This window comes from Leguminivora glycinivorella, chromosome 1 (genome assembly GCF_023078275.1).
Source record: "Leguminivora glycinivorella isolate SPB_JAAS2020 chromosome 1, LegGlyc_1.1, whole genome shotgun sequence".
Classification (NCBI taxonomy): Eukaryota; Metazoa; Arthropoda; class Insecta; order Lepidoptera; family Tortricidae; genus Leguminivora; species Leguminivora glycinivorella.
Window position 1 is genome coordinate 1,302,049 of NC_062971.1, and position 16,653 is coordinate 1,318,701.

The window sequence follows — 16,653 nt, forward strand, 5'->3', positions numbered from 1 at the left end:
GGCAAATCTGTATACCCTCTGAATGTGTGTCCGTAGGTCTCCACGGTTCAGTTGATCAGAGCAAATAGACCGGTGTTCCGAAAAGTCACAGGTTTGAATCCATGATATTAAAGTTCCGCAACCAAGAACCCGCCTGGCCCGCAAGGGAATCGTGAACTTTGCTCAGATGCTGGACAACCCGCCCAGCTATATAAACAGGCGGTTATAGATAACGTCCAGTTTTTGACGTCGTACTCGTACGCCATTTTTAACCCCCGACGCAAAAACGACGGGGTGTTATAAGTTTGACGTGTCTGTGTGTGTGTGTGTCTGTCTGTCTGTTTGTCGGTCTGTCTTTGTGTGTGTCTGTCTGTGGCATCGTAGCTCCCGAACGGATGAACCGATTTCGATTTAGTTTTTTTGTTTGAAAGTTAGTCGGGACGTCGGGAGTGTTCTTAGCCATGTTTTATGAAAATCGGTCAACTATGTCGCGGTCGGGGTTTTTTCAAAATTTTAATTTTGTGGTTATTATTTTGTGTATGTGTTAAAAAGTTGCTAATGGTCACAGAAGGCATGTCCAACAAAAGTATGTACATTATTTTGAAGTGAAACTTGTATTGCGACTTCCAATTGACAGCGTTAAACGTTTAACGCTCAGTGTTGCCAACTCGAATTTTGAAATACCTCTTCCTATTTTCATTTCCACATTACGAAGTTTCATTTCTTCCGCGCGGAGGCACTCCACGCACTATTTTTTTTAAAATTGCAGTCAAGTGTTGAATATTTATGTAGTTGAATGATCTACAGGTGAGATAGACTACCCGGTGTGGGCGGACCTGGCGCCGGCGCCGCCGCGAGCGCGCACGTCGGAGCCCGCGGTCGATCGCAGCAGCAAGGTACTAACATACTAAAAATGTTTTATGTCTGTATACTCGCTCGAAATATTTTATAGTTGCATCCAAAATGTAGGGCTCCGGCGAATATTCGCCGAATAGCATATATATAATAGCACACTATGCCCTACTCGCGCGATTATCGCACTAGGAGGTTGCCGGCCCGACGACTCGCTCCCAAAAACCGACAAAATAGGGAGCGGTGGGCATGACGAGTAGCGCGGCCACACTATGCCTCTGCCTACTTCCCACGCCGCTCGTCGAGTGTGTGGCAGAGGTATTACATGTTTGGATACAGCATAAAGGTAATATGGTTGATTTCTCTTGTTTTGAGATTCTGTTCCAATTTGGAAATGGTTGAAGGCGACGTAATTCTCTCACGCTCAGTGCGTAAGTGTTAGACAGAAGTGCATTATTGGGGCATGCTATATATTTATATATTATATATATATTATAGTTTTGTAACCTAGCGTATTATTTTCTATTTTGTTACAGGCTGCAGCGTTGCAGAAGTACGAAGAGCGCGCTCGCAACATGCAGCAGATCATTCAGCAACAAGAACGATTAGCTGACACCTCCCTGACCTTAGAAATGCAAAGAATAGAAGCTGAACAGGTACAGCCTTTTAATTTGTAGAAAAACGAAATCATAACATTAGACGGACCGAACCATTTTATTTTTGGTCGTCCTCAGAAATTATATTTAACCCATTACGCATTATAATTAACATGTATTCTCAAAAATGCAATGAAATATTGTCTTTACGTTCCTTAAAATGGGCTGGGAAGTATCGCTTTTTAGGCGCAACAACTCGAGAGGACTGTAGAGGGATTTCATATTATTTTTTAGGCCTAGGCCTGCAAAGTAACTTTTTTTTATAAAATATTGTCCTTTAGAGCATTTTTTTTTATTTCATTGTATGTTTGAGAAAAGCACTATACATGCCTCGGCGTGAAAACGGATTCCCGGCCTCGTATCCCTATCCGGGTAGTGGGTATATACCCACTTGGCCGGAAATCCTCATTTTCCCGGCCTCTGATGTAATGTACTATTTCGTGACGCGAATTCGCGTCTTTGGACTCTTTGGCAATGAATGGGTTAAATTATGTTCAATATGGTTCTCGGTCATATTATCCATGGATTCAATCAAATTATTCCTATGCATGAGATTATGAAGATGTTTTCCTAATTGATCAGTAAGAGATCATTTTAAGCAATAGAATACCGGGCCCGTTTCTAAAAACTGAAAGTTACAAGTTACAAGCGGAAGTCTCTTTCCAACTTGTCATATTAGACATTGACAACCACTTGTAAATTGTAACTTGTAGCTTCGAGAAATGGGCCCCTGTACCTAAAAAAAATCGTGTATCTGTAGGCTTGTTTAAGTTAAGTATTACCTGTATGACTTGAATATGTTTTTAGTCATGAAACTATTTATCTTAGATCTTATGCTATTTGTTCAGGATTGGGAGAAAACCCACTTCCAACGCGAGACGGAGGAACGGGACGACGTCCGAGCGCTCTACAAGATGCGTGAACAGGAAATCATATCGCAACTCATGCAGTTGGAAAATAAGCAGTTTGACATGGTTAGTATATACTCATACAATACAACCTGCACTAGCGTGATATGGCCTATCTCGTCAGTGCGTCCTTTTCGCACTTACAGGAAGTGCGAAAGGGATGCACAGACGTGATAGGCCATACCACGCGACCATGCGTGACTATACTGTATTCTATCCGAGATTATTCATCATCAGAATGAAGCAAAGATATTCAAATTCGATTAATACACTTCTGAATATTTTTCAAAGTGTCTCAATGTATTAAGACCCCTTATTCCTTAGAGCGCTCATCAATTTCACGAAACGGCCATCGATAGATGGCGTTGGCGCTCGGTACGCGAGCACCGGCAACTCAACGCGCGTTTCAACGCAGACACGAATAATCTTGATAGTTTTGAATTAAATTGCTAATAACATAATTTTCAATTTTATATGGGGACTCTTTATTTAATTTCATATTCATGGTATGGTAGTAGTAAATAAGGTATATGAATGTAGTAAAAGTATAGTATTAGTCTACATGTACATATATAAATTCAGGTTTCCTAATTGATTGATTATACAACCAACACCGCTGAGCCGAAACTACGAAAGCTAGAAAGTCGAAATTTGTATAGATTGCATTAACAAAATTTCGAAGAGATAAGAATCGATTATGAAAATTTACACCCCTAGTAGAGGGAAAAAGGGGGTGAAAGTTTGTAGCGGGATCAAATTGTTTTTTTTTTTATTAGGAAAATTTTAGTTAGGAACTTGAAATTAGAGAATAGTTTAATAGTGATTTTTGTTTTTTAGGGTTCAGTAGTCAACTAGGAACTCTTATAGTTTCGCCATGTCTGTCTGTCCATCCGTCCGTCCGTCCGTCCGTCCGTCCGCGGATAATCTCAGTAAAGTAACCGTAAGCACTAGAAATCTGAAATTTAGTAACAATATGTATATCAATCACGTCAACAAAGTGCAAAAATAAAAAATGGAAAAAAATGTTTTATTAGGGTACCTCCCCCCCTACATGTAGAGTGGGGGCTGATTTTTTTTTTTTCATTCCAACCCCAACGTGTGATATATTTTTGGATAGGTATTTAAAAATGAATAAGGGTTTACTAAGATCGTTTTTTGATAATATTAATATTTTCGGAAATTATCACAGTTATAGTGACTTTCATATTTTTATAAGAACAGCATGCACTTACGTCCAGAACAGTGACATTTGGTGCATTGGAACTGCTCATGATGTGTCACTTTTTAACCGTCGCCTCAAATCTGAGAGATTTGAGGCGAGGTTCTCAATTCGTCTGTATGTTTATTTATTTTTTTTCATTTTTTTATGTTTGTTCCTCGATATCTCCGTTGTTACTGGACCGATTTAAAAAAAAACATTGAATGTATATGAATACAGATAAAAAAAAAGTAGTAGATAAAAAAAAATCTGCTCCCTCTTTAGGGCTAGGGGTACCCTAATAAAACATTTATTATTATTAACGACCTTCCACATATTTATAATGAGCCCAAACATGATGGGGTTATGATGAGGAGAATAACAGTTCTGTTGACCACCTCCTGACTCCATCATGAGAACTTGGACCTCGTCTAGTTCGATGATGCTCGTCAGCCCAAATCGAATGAGCCCGAACATGATGGGGTTAGGATGAGGAGAATAGCAGTTCTGTTGGCCACCTCCTGACTCCATCATGAGACCCTGGACCTCATCTAGTTCGATGGTGCTCGTCAGCCCAAATCTAATGACCCCAAACATGATGGGGTTATGATGAGGAGAATAGCAGTTCTGTTGACCACCTCCTGACTCCATCATGAGACCTTGGACCTCATCTAGTTCGATGGTGCTCGTCAGCCCAAATCTAATGAGCCCAAACATGATGGGGTTATGATGAGGAGAATAGCAGTTCTGTTGACCACCTCCTGACTCCATCATGAGACCTTGGACCTCATCTAGTTTGATGGTGCTCGTCAGCCCAAATCTAATGAGCCCGAACATGATGGGGTTATGATGAGGAGAATAGCAGTTCTGTTGGCCACCTGCTGACCCCGTCATGAGACCTTGGACCTCATCTAGTTCAATGGTGCTCGTCAGCCCAAATCTAATGAGCCCAAACATGATGGGGTTATGATGAGGAGAATAGCAGTTCTGTTGACCACCTCCTGACTCCATCATGAGACCCTGGACCTCATCTAGTTCGATGGTGCTCGTCAGCCCAAATCTAATGAGCCCAAACATGATGGGGTTATGATGAGGAGAATAGCAGTTCTGTTGACCACCTCCTGACTCCATCATGAGACCTTGGACCTCATCTAGTTCGATGGTGCTCGTCAGCCCAAATCTAATGAGCCCGAACATGATGGGGTTATGATGAGGAGAATAGCAGTTCTGTTGGCCACCTCCTGACCCCGTCATGAGACCTTGGACCTCATCTAGTTCGATGGTGCTCGTCAGCCCAAATCTAATGAGCCCAAACATGATGGGGTTATGATGAGGAGAATAGCAGTTTTGTTGACCACCTCCTGACTCCATCATCATGAGAACCAGAACCTCATCCTGGTCCCAAAATATAATAATAATTCAAACTCTCAACAAACTTCACGTATAACTTAAAATCCAAAATCATATGAAAAGCATGTCGAATGCTAAAATTGCATAAGGTGTAAAAAGGATCAAGATTTGTTTAGTCGCAGTTTACGGCACTTCTCGGAACTATCGAGCTTCTTACGAAAGCTAGGTGCGCCGGACGATCAAACGCAGGTCCGTTGTCTTCGAGCGCTCGGCGCAGACTGAGCGGGCTCGCGTTAGCACAGTGTCTTTTATTCGAATTTTAGGTGTTTTAAAAACATATCTATCGACAGAAAGGTATGTCTTATATGTATGATTTTTTTCTTATAGGTCAAAAAGAAGTTCTAGTTTAGGATAATATTATTTAAGAGTTACAAAAAATGCAGGAATCGCAGGAAAAATACATAATGTAAACCTCTTTTTATAGAAAAAATGGGGAGGATACGGAAGGTTATTTATCCACCATTTCAAGTAAATCTTAAAATGTCAAAGTATTAGCTAACTCGTACAGGATATAACAAATAGGATTGTGATCATTTATTACCCCAAATAACATTTTTAACAGCACAATCACGATTCTAAACGAGCTATCCCACTACGAAATTTGAAAACTTAAATGTTGATAGTTCAAAATGAGTCCTATTTGAACTGTTATAATTAATTAATTAATGTCTGCATTCACTTGATAACTTGTATATTTTGATCACCCTAACAGGGTCGCCATGTGATATGATGAAATTGGAGGGTCGAATGGAGGTTAAGTAAAACTGGTTATTACGGATAATGTCTTGTATCGTCGATAATCATATCAATAACCTAAAGACACCTTATTTATAGTAAACTAGCTTTTTCCCGCGGCTTTGCTCGCGTTAGAATGAGACAAAAAGTAGCCTATGTCACTCTCCATCCCTTCAACTATCTCCACTTAAAAAATCACGTCATTTATAATATTAGTATGGATTATTGCTTACATGCTATTTTATTCACATACGTACGTCACATGTATGTTGCAGACAGTAACGCAAATACTGTTAAAGTGTTAATTAGGGATATGCTACAAATATAAACTTCTAATTTGGAGACAGACATCTGATAAAAGTAGCCATAACCACAGTTTGCCGTTTTGATTTTATACCAAAGCATTTTGTTTGACAACCCTAACCCCTAATTATCAAACGAGATGCTTTGTCAAACGAACGAAAACGAAACGAGATGATTTGCCGTGTGGTGACGGGTTAAGAATTTCACCACCCCCTTTCTTCCCGTGGGTGTCGTAGAAGGCGACTGTGGGATATGGGTTAAATTGTGGCGTAGGCGAGAGGCTGGCAACCTGCCACTGCAATGTCACAGTTTCGTTTTCTTTCAACCTTATTTGCCAAGAGTGGCACTGTAACTTTAGCAGTTTCATATGCTCTGCCTACCCCTTTAGGGGAAACAGGCGTGATTGTATGTATGTATGTATGTATGCTTTGTCAAATAGTGTAATATGTTAACCAGGAACAAGAGAACTTGAGCCTCCGACAGCAGCTGGAAGAGTATCAGAGACGAGAGCGCGCGGAGGCCGAGAAACTAGCGGAGCCCGTAGCCAATGATGAAGCCAATGGTACCGATGTTATCACACTATTTTATATATGCCTTTGGCTAGTCTGTGGTCAAGAGTAAGCCCATTTATAATAAAAAAAAAAAAAATGTAATAAAACTCGTATGCGAGTTCTCGTACCGTCTAAATGGGCCCTTATTGTGTCTCTTGTTCTTAGTCTATAATTTTTGTGTATTGTGTGTCGAAAAGCAGGAAATTCGTAACTAGTGGCGATAAATTAAAAGTGCTTTAAGTTGACACAAGTTACATATTAGGGTTCTCTTCTATTCATTAGTGAATGATCATCATCATCATCATTCTCTTGCCCTTATCCCAGTCACTTGGGGTCGGCGCAGCATGTCTTTCTCTTCCATACATCTCTATCACTCGTCATCCCACCATTAAGGTGGCTCGCTTTCCATACAAAAAACATCTACCATTTATTTAGTCACCGCACACTACAACTAAATAAAAATATGCGCATACATCTACTATACATTATCCATCGTCGCAGTATTGAACGAAATACATTGTTTCATACAGAAATCATGGACAAATCCATGTGAATTTTTTATTAATTTTACGAAAATGTGTGTGCCAAATTTTGTGTACAGACACAGAGCCGTCATATTTCGCGCATTTTTAGTTGACATTGTCATCAGTGACACTTGGCTCTTGACAAGTAATTATTTAAAGATATTGGTTTACTTAACTCAAGCAGACTCAGAAATAATGACGCATTTTGTCAACAAAGATACATATCGTGTATTTCGACACTGCTAGTGTAAATCGAAATGGCGTCTCGGTCAAATGCATTGACTATGAAACAGAAGATCTCGAGTTCGATTCCGGGCTCTTTTTTAATAATTTGAACTTTTTTTGGATTTATTAAGTTTTATTTTTATTTTTTAATAGAATAAATATTCTATTAAAAAAGACTCTTACTATATTTCTTTCCTATTTTTTATTTTCATACAAAAATACATTATAATCTTTATTATGCCTTTGTTGATAAAATAAAATATTACACGTCAGGTCAGGTACATAGGTCATAGTGTGGGCATAGTATTAGTAATGTGCTGACTTCCTTACATTTACTGAGCTAGAGTTGACCTATGTTATTGTTGTGTGAATATTTTTCTTCAACAACTAAATAGTTATATATATGAATATGTATGTAGGTATGTGGGTAGCTTTTGCACATTGTAATTTTTCCTCAGTCACCCGCTGAGCTCAGAGACCACGAACGCTGTAGTGTTCGAAACGTCGGGATGAATTGTAAATTCATTATACACGATTTAATCCGTTTTCATAGTTTTTATTTCATGAGTAACTATCGCGGTAACTGAAGACAATATTAACTAAATGGTTACAAATAATAATTATCATCAATATAATCTGGTCCAGGCAGGCAATTATGGTCGCGCGATAAATGATAAAACATCTGGCCGTCCCTATAATCGCACTTACTAATAGTGCGACAGGGACGGCCTGATATTTTATCGTCTATCGCGCGACCATGCTTCCCGTGCTGTACTAGATTTAGCCCGCGGCTTCGCTTGCGTTAGAAAGAGACAAAAGTAGCATATGTCACTCTCCATCCCTTCAACTATCTCCACTTAAAAAACATGTCAATCCGTCGCTCCGTTTGGCCGTGAAAGACGGACAAACAAACAAACACACATTATCTTTGGTGAAACAACGAATTCTTCCACTTCAGATTATAGAGTAACCAGCTTTTCCCATTTATAATAAACTAGCTTTTGACCGCGGCTTCGCTCGCGTAAGAAAGAGACAAAAAGTAGCCTATGTCACTCTCCATCCCTTCAACTAAATCCCCTTAAATAATCACGTCAATTCGTCGCTCCGGTTTTGCCGTGATAGACGGACAAACAAACAGACACACACCCTTTCCCATTTGTAATATTAGTATGGATTTGACATTATTATTTATATTTAAATAATTATATATTATGTATAGCCCAATTTCATCAGTAACAGCGTGTTATGTAATGGCGTCGTTGGGGAACAATCGTCTGTCACGCCGTGAAGGTGCGTTCGATTCCCAGGATTCTATAAACTTTTTGTATTTTTTTGGATATAAATTTCGTTTTTTTTATTGACTGAGCAAGAATGGAGAGCCGAAGGTATCAATTTTGTCTTAGAGAACATATTGATTTTTTTATTGTCATTTTGATTTTCTATTTATTAAGTTGAGATATAAAACACTACTTTTAATACCCTCGCTAAATATAATATTTTATCTAAATCACTCCTTAGATAAAAAAAGTCCACTTGAGTTTTTAAAGCATTACGTTACTCAGTTAACTATTGCATTTTCATTTACTAATTTAAGATTTCAAAAGCGATTTGAATACCCTTGCTCCATCAAAAATAAACAATTAGAAAAAAAAATCATTCGGATCGTAGTTTAGAAACTAAAATTTATCTATACTTTTTGGAATTTTTTAAAATATCAGATTAGGATAATTATGTTAGAAATTCTGAGTTCGACGAACAAAAAATAGTGTCACATAGTGTTGTGTTCCTGCCGGTGAGTAAGGCTGCCAGAGCTCAACGAGGGTGCGGGGTGCTGACGACGGGAGGACTTACGGAACTAATTTGTTCCGTCTATTGTCCTTTGAGTCGTCGGCAACCCAAACCCTCCTTTGAACTTGTACACTCCTTTTTGCTGTGCATACGCAGCAAAGGGGAGTGTATAAGTTTCTAATGGGGCGGCAACGCGCATGCGACACTATTCGAGTTGCAGGCGTCCATAGGTTACGGTGACCGCTTTCCATCAGGCGGACCGTATGCTTGTTTGCCACCGACGTAGTATTAAAAAAAAAAAGAGAAAAAGTCCTGGATTCGAACCCAGTACTTCCATGCAAATCATGCGATGGCACGTATTTACCGCAAGGCTATTTAGACAAGCTGTCGCCGCGTGAAATTATCGACTAGAATGAATACAAAAACACTGTTTGTATGTGTGAGTGGTACTTAAAAATAGTGTAAAATAGTAAATTTATTTACATTAAGGGGATTAACGTTACAATGAGAAGTTGAATGTTTGTTGTAATACGTCAATTTTAATATTAAATGTTCGCGAAGCATAATTGAAAGTATATAAATGCCTGTACGACTCCACAAAAAAAATAAGACTGGTAATTTGCAGATTAACGCCATCTAACACAGCCTGAGCTTCGGGTAACCTAGGCGAGCCACCTTAACTTGTTTTAGTTCACACCAAAATTAGTGAATGATATTTATTTTTTATTTTGTTTTAAGACCCCTTATTCCTTAGAGCGCTCATCAATTTCACTAAACGGCCATCGATAGATGGCGTTGGCGCTCGGTACGCGAGCACCGGCAACTCAACGCGCGTTTCAACGCAGACACGAATAATCTTGATAGTTTTGAATTAAATTGCTAATAACATAATTTTCAATTTTATATGGGGACTCTTTATTTAATTTCATATTCATGGTATGGTAGTAGTAAATAAGGTATATGAATGTAGTAAAAGTATAGTATTAGTCTACATGTACATATATAAATTCAGGTTTCCTAATTGATTGATTCAACAACCAACACCGCTGAGCCGAAACTACGAAAGCTAGAAAGTCGAAATTTGTATAGATTGCATTAACAAAATTTCGAAGAGATAAGAATCGATTATGAAAATTTACACCCCTAGTAGAGGGAAAAAGGGGGTGAAAGTTTGTAGCGGGATCAATTTGTTTTTTTTTTATTAGGAAAATTTTAGTTAGGAACTTGAAATTAGAGAATAGTTTAATAGTGATTTCTGGCTATTTTAGGGTTCCGTAGTCAACTAGGAACTCTTATAGTTTCGCCATGTCTGTCTGTCCATCCGTCCGTCCGTCCGTCCGTCCGTCCGTCGGTCCGTCCGCGGATAATCTCAGTAGCCGTAAGCACTAGAAAGCTGAAATTTAGTAACAATATGTATATCAATCACGCCAACAAAGTGCAAAAATAAAAAATGGAAAAAAATGTTTTATTAGGGTACCCCCCCCCCCTACATGTAAAGTGGGGGCTGATTTTTTTTTTCATTCCAACCCCAACGTGTGATATATTTTTGGATAGGTATTTAAAAATGAATAAGGGTTTACTAAGAGTTTTGAATGATTCACGGTTATTTTCATTAGACCGGGAATGGTATATTATATTGACCGGGATATAGACCGTGATTACCTTTTTGATTTTTGTCGAGCTCCCGATATTTCGACGCAGTTGCATGCATCATGATCACGGAAAACTGACGAAGGCGGGTGGATGTTAAAGTTGTATAGACAGCGCGCGATCTACCCTCCTTCGCGCGCGTCGGCTGCGTTCACTTTCAGCGTTACCACTGGTCGCATTCACACTCGATGGTCTGTCCAAACACACTACACTCACAGTGTCACTACGTTTGTTCAATTCTGACTTCACCGGTTTTTTACACAAACAAATCACTGGATTCCATACATTAGATAGTTTGAAGCCATCCTCACGATTGAAATTTTTATATTTGTGAATCTCAATGGCTTCTCTGAATGGCTTCTTTGGCCGGTGAAGTCAGAATTGAACAAACGTAGTGACACTGTGAGTGTAGTGTGTTTGGACAGACCATCGAGTGTGAACGCGACCAGTGGTAACGCTGAAAGTGATCGTAGCAAACGCGCGCGAAGGAGGGTAGATCGCGCGCTGTCTATACAACTTTAACATCCACCCGCCTTCGTCAGTTTTCCGTGATCATGATGCATGCAACTGCGTCGAAATATCGGGAGCTTGACAAAAATCAAAAAGGTAATCACGGTCTATATAAGTCTAAGGGTTTACTAAGATCGTTTTTTGATAATATTAATATTTTCGGAAATTATCACAGTTATAGTGACTTTCATATTTTTATAAGAACAGCATGCACTTACGTCCAGAACAGTGACATTTGGTGCATTGGAACTGCTCATGATGTGTCACTTTTTAACCGTCGCCTCAAATCTGAGAGATTTGAGGCGAGGTTCTCAATTCGTCTGTATGTTTATTTATTTTTTTATTTTTTTATCTTTGTTCCTCGATATCTCCGTTGTTACTGGACCGATTAAAAAAAAAATATTGAATGTATATGAATACAGATAAAAAAAAGTAGTAGATAAAAAAAAATATCTGTCCCCTCTTTACATGTAGGGGTACCCTAATAAAACATTTATTATTATTAACGACCTTCCACATATTTATAATGAGCCCAAACATGATGGGGTTATGATAAGGAGAATAGCAGTTCTGTTGACCACCTCCTGACTCCATCATGAGAACTTGGACCTCGTCTAGTTCGATGGTGCTCGTCAGCCCAAATCTAATGAGCCCGAACATGATGGGGTTATGATGAGGAGAATAGCAGTTCTGTTGGCCACCTCCTGACTCCATCATGAGACCCTGGACCTCATCTAGTTCGATGGTGCTCGTCAGCCCAAATCTAATGAGCCCAAACATGATGGGGTTATGATGAGGAGAATAGCAGTTCTGTTGACCACCTCCTGACTCCATCATGAGACCTTGGACCTCATCTAGTTCGATGGTGCTCGTCAGCCCAAATCTAATGAGCCCGAACATGATGGGGTTATGATGAGGAGAATAGCAGTTCTGTTGGCCACCTCCTGACCCCGTCATGAGAGTTTGGACCTCATCTAGTTCGATGGTGCTCGTCAGCCCAAATCTAATGAGCCCAAACATGATGGGGTTATGATGAGGAGAATAGCAGTTCTGTTGACCACCTCCTGACTCCATCATGAGACCCTGGACCTCATCTAGTTCGATGGTGCTCGTCAGCCCAAATCTAATGAGCCCAAACATGATGGGGTTATGATGAGGAGAATAGCAGTTCTGTTGACCACCTCCTGACTCCATCATGAGACCTTGGACCTCATCTAGTTCGATGGTGCTCGTCAGCCCAAATCTAATGAGCCCGAACATGATGGGGTTATGATGAGGAGAATAGCAGTTCTGTTGGCCACCTCCTGACCCCGTCATGAGACCTTGGACCTCATCTAGTTTGATGGTGCTCGTCAGCCCAAATCTAATGAGCCCAAACATGATGGGGTTATGATGAGGAGAATAGCAGTTCTGTTGACCACCTCCTGACTCCATCATGAGACCTTGGACCTCATCTAGATCGATGGTGCTCATCAGCCCAAATCTAATGAGCCCAAACATGGTGGAGTTATGATAAGTAGAATAGCAGTTCTGTTGAACATCTCCTGCCTGACTCCATCATCATGAGAACCAGAACCTCATCCTGGTCCCAAAATATAATAATAATTCAAACTCTCAACAAACTTCACGTATAACTTAAAATCCAAAATCATATGAAAAGCATGTCGAATGCTAAAATTGCATAAGGTGTAAAAAGGATCAAGATTTGTTTAGTCGCAGTTTACGGCACTTCTCGGAACTATCGCGCTGCTTACGAAAGCTAGGTGCGCCGGACGATCAAACGCAGGTCCGTTGTCTTCGAGCGCTCGGCGCAGACTGAGCGGGCTCGCGTTAGCACAGTGTCTTTTATTCGAATTTTAGGTGTTTTAAAAACATATCTATCGACAGAAAGGTATGTCTTATATGTATGATTTTTTTTTTATAGGTCAATAAGAAGTTCTAGTTTAGGATAATATTATTTAAGAGTTACAAAAAATGCAGGAATCGCAGGAAAAATACATAATGTAAACCTCTTTTTATCGAAAAAATGGGGAGGATACGGAAGGTTATTTATCCACCATTTCAAGTAAATCTTAAAATGTCAAAGTATTAGCTAACTCGTACAGGATATAACAAATAGGATTGTGATCATTTATTACCCCAAATAACATTTTTAACAGCACAATCACGATTCTAAACGAGCTATTCCACTACGAAATTTGAAAACGTCTTCCGAAAAAACTGATTTTTCGGAAGTATAAAAAGACATATTTTAAAGTAGTACCAATTGACTTTCTAGCTTAAGATATGTAGTTTTAGGAACATTATCATTTTTTTAATAATCATTTATAGTTTCTTTATAATTTTGAATGAAAAAGGTTCTATTTTGCAAAAAACGCTCGTCTTTAGGAATAAGGCCTCTTAATAGCTCAGCGTGCTGATGTTTTATTGGTTCTTAAAAATACTTCCGTGATGACACATATCTTCTAGAAACGCAGCCATCATTTAAAAAAATCTTTACAGTACATACGGTGCTTTCTCGCATTACTGCGCTAATTAGTAATTTACTTAAACAAAGGATACTATAGACTAGACAGCCAAATAATAATACCACTACCGAACGAGATGGTCACATACAAATTATAATAAGAGTGACAGAGAGCAAAATGTTATTTTTTGTCTTTGTCATAGTTTCACTTTTCCGCCGTTGCCACAAACGAGTTTGTGGCAAACAATAAGGACGTGACTTGTCAAGCTTATTATCCGCCCAAATTACGTAGGTTGTTTATGGTAAACTGTCAGCCATTTTTAAAGTGATTCTTAAATTCGCTCCATTATTCTATATCTGTCCCTTACGGGTGTACGCACACACACTTTCCGGTCGCGTTTTATTTATCGACACTCATTTCTAATTTCCATTTTTCTACATTTATATCGTAATGTACATTACATACAGTATTTAAAAGCGTCAAGGAAACTATTTGAAAACGATTAGTTTGAATTATAATGCTCGTATCTACAAGATTATGGATAGTTTATTTTAAAATCACTTTCATTCGACACGGGATTTTAGATTTAGACCTTACTTGTCTTATTCATGAAAACTCGAACCCATGTAAAATATCACTTTACCCATTGTTTACAATATACTGTTTCTCGCAGCGGAGAAGCAACGTGTGATCGCCGAGCAAGCCGCGCAAGCGCGCGAACTAGCCGCCGCCTCCGCTCGCATCGACGCCGTGCGGGAACAGAGGGAGGAGCTAGACCGGCAGCGGGAGGTGCTCGAGCGGGAGCGGAAGCGGAAACTCGCCCAGGCCAGGGAGAAGCGGAAACCTGTACTAGACAAGGTACACTGTCACACCAATACTGTAGATATGACGCCGTACAACAGAGGAGCCACGCCGGCAGCGGGAGGCGCTCGAGCGGGAGCGCAAGCGGAAACTCGCCCAGGCCAGGGAGAAGCGGAAACCTGTACTAGACAAGGTACACTGTCACACCAATACTGTAGATATGACGCCGTACAACAGAGGAGCCACACCGACAGCGGGAGGCGCTCGAGCGGGAGCGGAAGCGGAAACTCGCCCAGGCCAGGAAGAAGCGGAAACCTGTACTAGACAAGGTACACTGTCACACCAATACTGTAGATATGACGCCGTACAACAGAGGGAGGAGCTAGATCGGTAGCGGGAGGCGCTCGAGCGGGAGCGGAAGCGGAAACTCGCCCAGGCCAGGGAGAAGCGGAAACCTGTACTAGACAAGGTACACTGTCACACCAATACTGTAGATATGACGCCGTACAACAGAGGAGCCACGCCGACAGCGGGAGGCGCCCGAGCGGGAGCGGAAGCGGAAACGGTAACTCGCCCAGGCCAGGGTGAAGCGAAAACCTGTACTAGACAAGGTACACTGTCACACCAATACTGTAGATATGACGCCGTACAACAGAGGAGCCACATCGACAGCGGGAGGCGCTCGAGCGGGAGCGGAAGCGGAAACTCGCCCAGGCCAGGGAGAAGCGGAAACCTGTACTAGACAAGGTACACTGTCACACCAATACTGTAGATATGACGCCGTACACCAGAGGAGCCACACCGACAGCGGGAGGCGCTCGAGCGGGAGCGGAAGCGGAAACGGTAACTCGCCCAGGCCAGGGTGAAGCGAAAACCTGTACTAGACAAGGTACACTGTCACACCAATACTGTTATGTAGATATGACGCCGTACAACAGAGGAGCCACACCGGCAGCGGGAGGCGCCCGAGCGGGAGCGGAAGCGGAAACCTGTACTAGACAACGTACACTGTCACACCAATACTGTAGATATGACGCCGTACAACAGAGGAGCCACGCCGACAGCGGGAGGCGCTCGAGCGGGAGCGGAAGCGGAAACTCGCCCAGGCCAGGGAGAAGCGGAAACCTGTACTAGACAACGTACACTGTCACACCAATACTGTAGATATGACGCCGTACAACAGAGGAGCCACGCCGACAGCGGGAGGCGCTCGAGCGGGAGCGGAAGCGGAAACTCGCCCAGGCCAGGGAGAAGCGGAAACCTGTACTAGACAACGTACACTGTCACACCAATACTGTAGATATGATGCCGTACAACAGAGGAGCCACGCCGACAGCCAGAGGCGCTCGAGCGGGAGCGGAAGCGGAAACTCGCCCAGGCCAGGAAGAAGCGGAAACCTGTACTAGACAAGGTACACTGTCACACCAATACTGTAGATATGACGCCGTACAACAGAGGGAGGAGCTAGATCGGTAGCGGGAGGCGCGCGAGCGGGAGCGGAAGCGGAAACTCGCCCAGGCCAGGGAGAAACGGAAACCTGTACTGGGCAAGGTCCTTAGTACCTTTTTACAGAATCTAATAATTTATTAGTAAGCAGATAGTAGTAGTACCTATGTATAAATCGAGCCTAAGTGCTCCTTTTATTCTCTAGATATATTACTTATATCAGTACTTTAATGGTCTCCCTACAATCTTCTAATGGTCACGTTTACTCGTTTACGTAAGTGTTTAAAAGATCAGAATACTATATGTTTGACGAGAAATACGGATGTTTCATTCTCGTATTTCAAAAGCTGAATATCCACTTTTAAAAAGTTTATTTATTTACCCCCTTATTCATAATCGTACTCTAAAGTAATCCAGCCGATAAAGTTCGTTTTTCCCTTTCCGACTTACAGTGTTTTCACATTATCCGATCCGATATCGGATGTCGGACCGATATCCCAATCCCATACATTACATTCGCCATCTTGGATTTTTTCTATTGAAATCCTTCCGACATCCGATATCGGATCGGATAATGTGAAAACGCACTTATTAGTGTGATAGAAAAGGACAAACGAACTTTATCGGCTTGATAACTTTAGAGTATGTT

At 40.9% G+C, this 16,653-nt stretch overlaps 1 protein-coding gene across 5 annotated transcripts in view; it reads left to right on the plus strand.

Moving 5' to 3' along the window:
• Positions 1-16,653, plus strand: part of LOC125232322 (ubiquitin carboxyl-terminal hydrolase 8-like) — an 82,714-nt gene that overhangs the window by 8,279 nt on the left and 57,782 nt on the right. For 2 of the 5 annotated variants that reach the window (XM_048137963.1, XM_048137972.1), the window contains exon 1: positions 15,899-15,969. Coding sequence is in view for 1 of the 5 variants with exons in the window: in XM_048137951.1 (XP_047993908.1) it covers positions 787-875; positions 1,368-1,487; positions 2,336-2,461; positions 6,498-6,603; positions 14,431-14,615 (626 nt within the window). In the remaining 4 variants the exon portion in view is untranslated. Of the gene's footprint in view, positions 1-786; positions 876-1,367; positions 1,488-2,335; positions 2,462-6,497; positions 6,604-14,430; positions 14,616-15,252; positions 15,306-15,757; positions 15,834-15,898; positions 15,970-16,653 lie in introns of those variants that run through there. The other 3 variants (XM_048137951.1, XM_048137958.1, XM_048137968.1) reach the window with 3 other exon arrangements.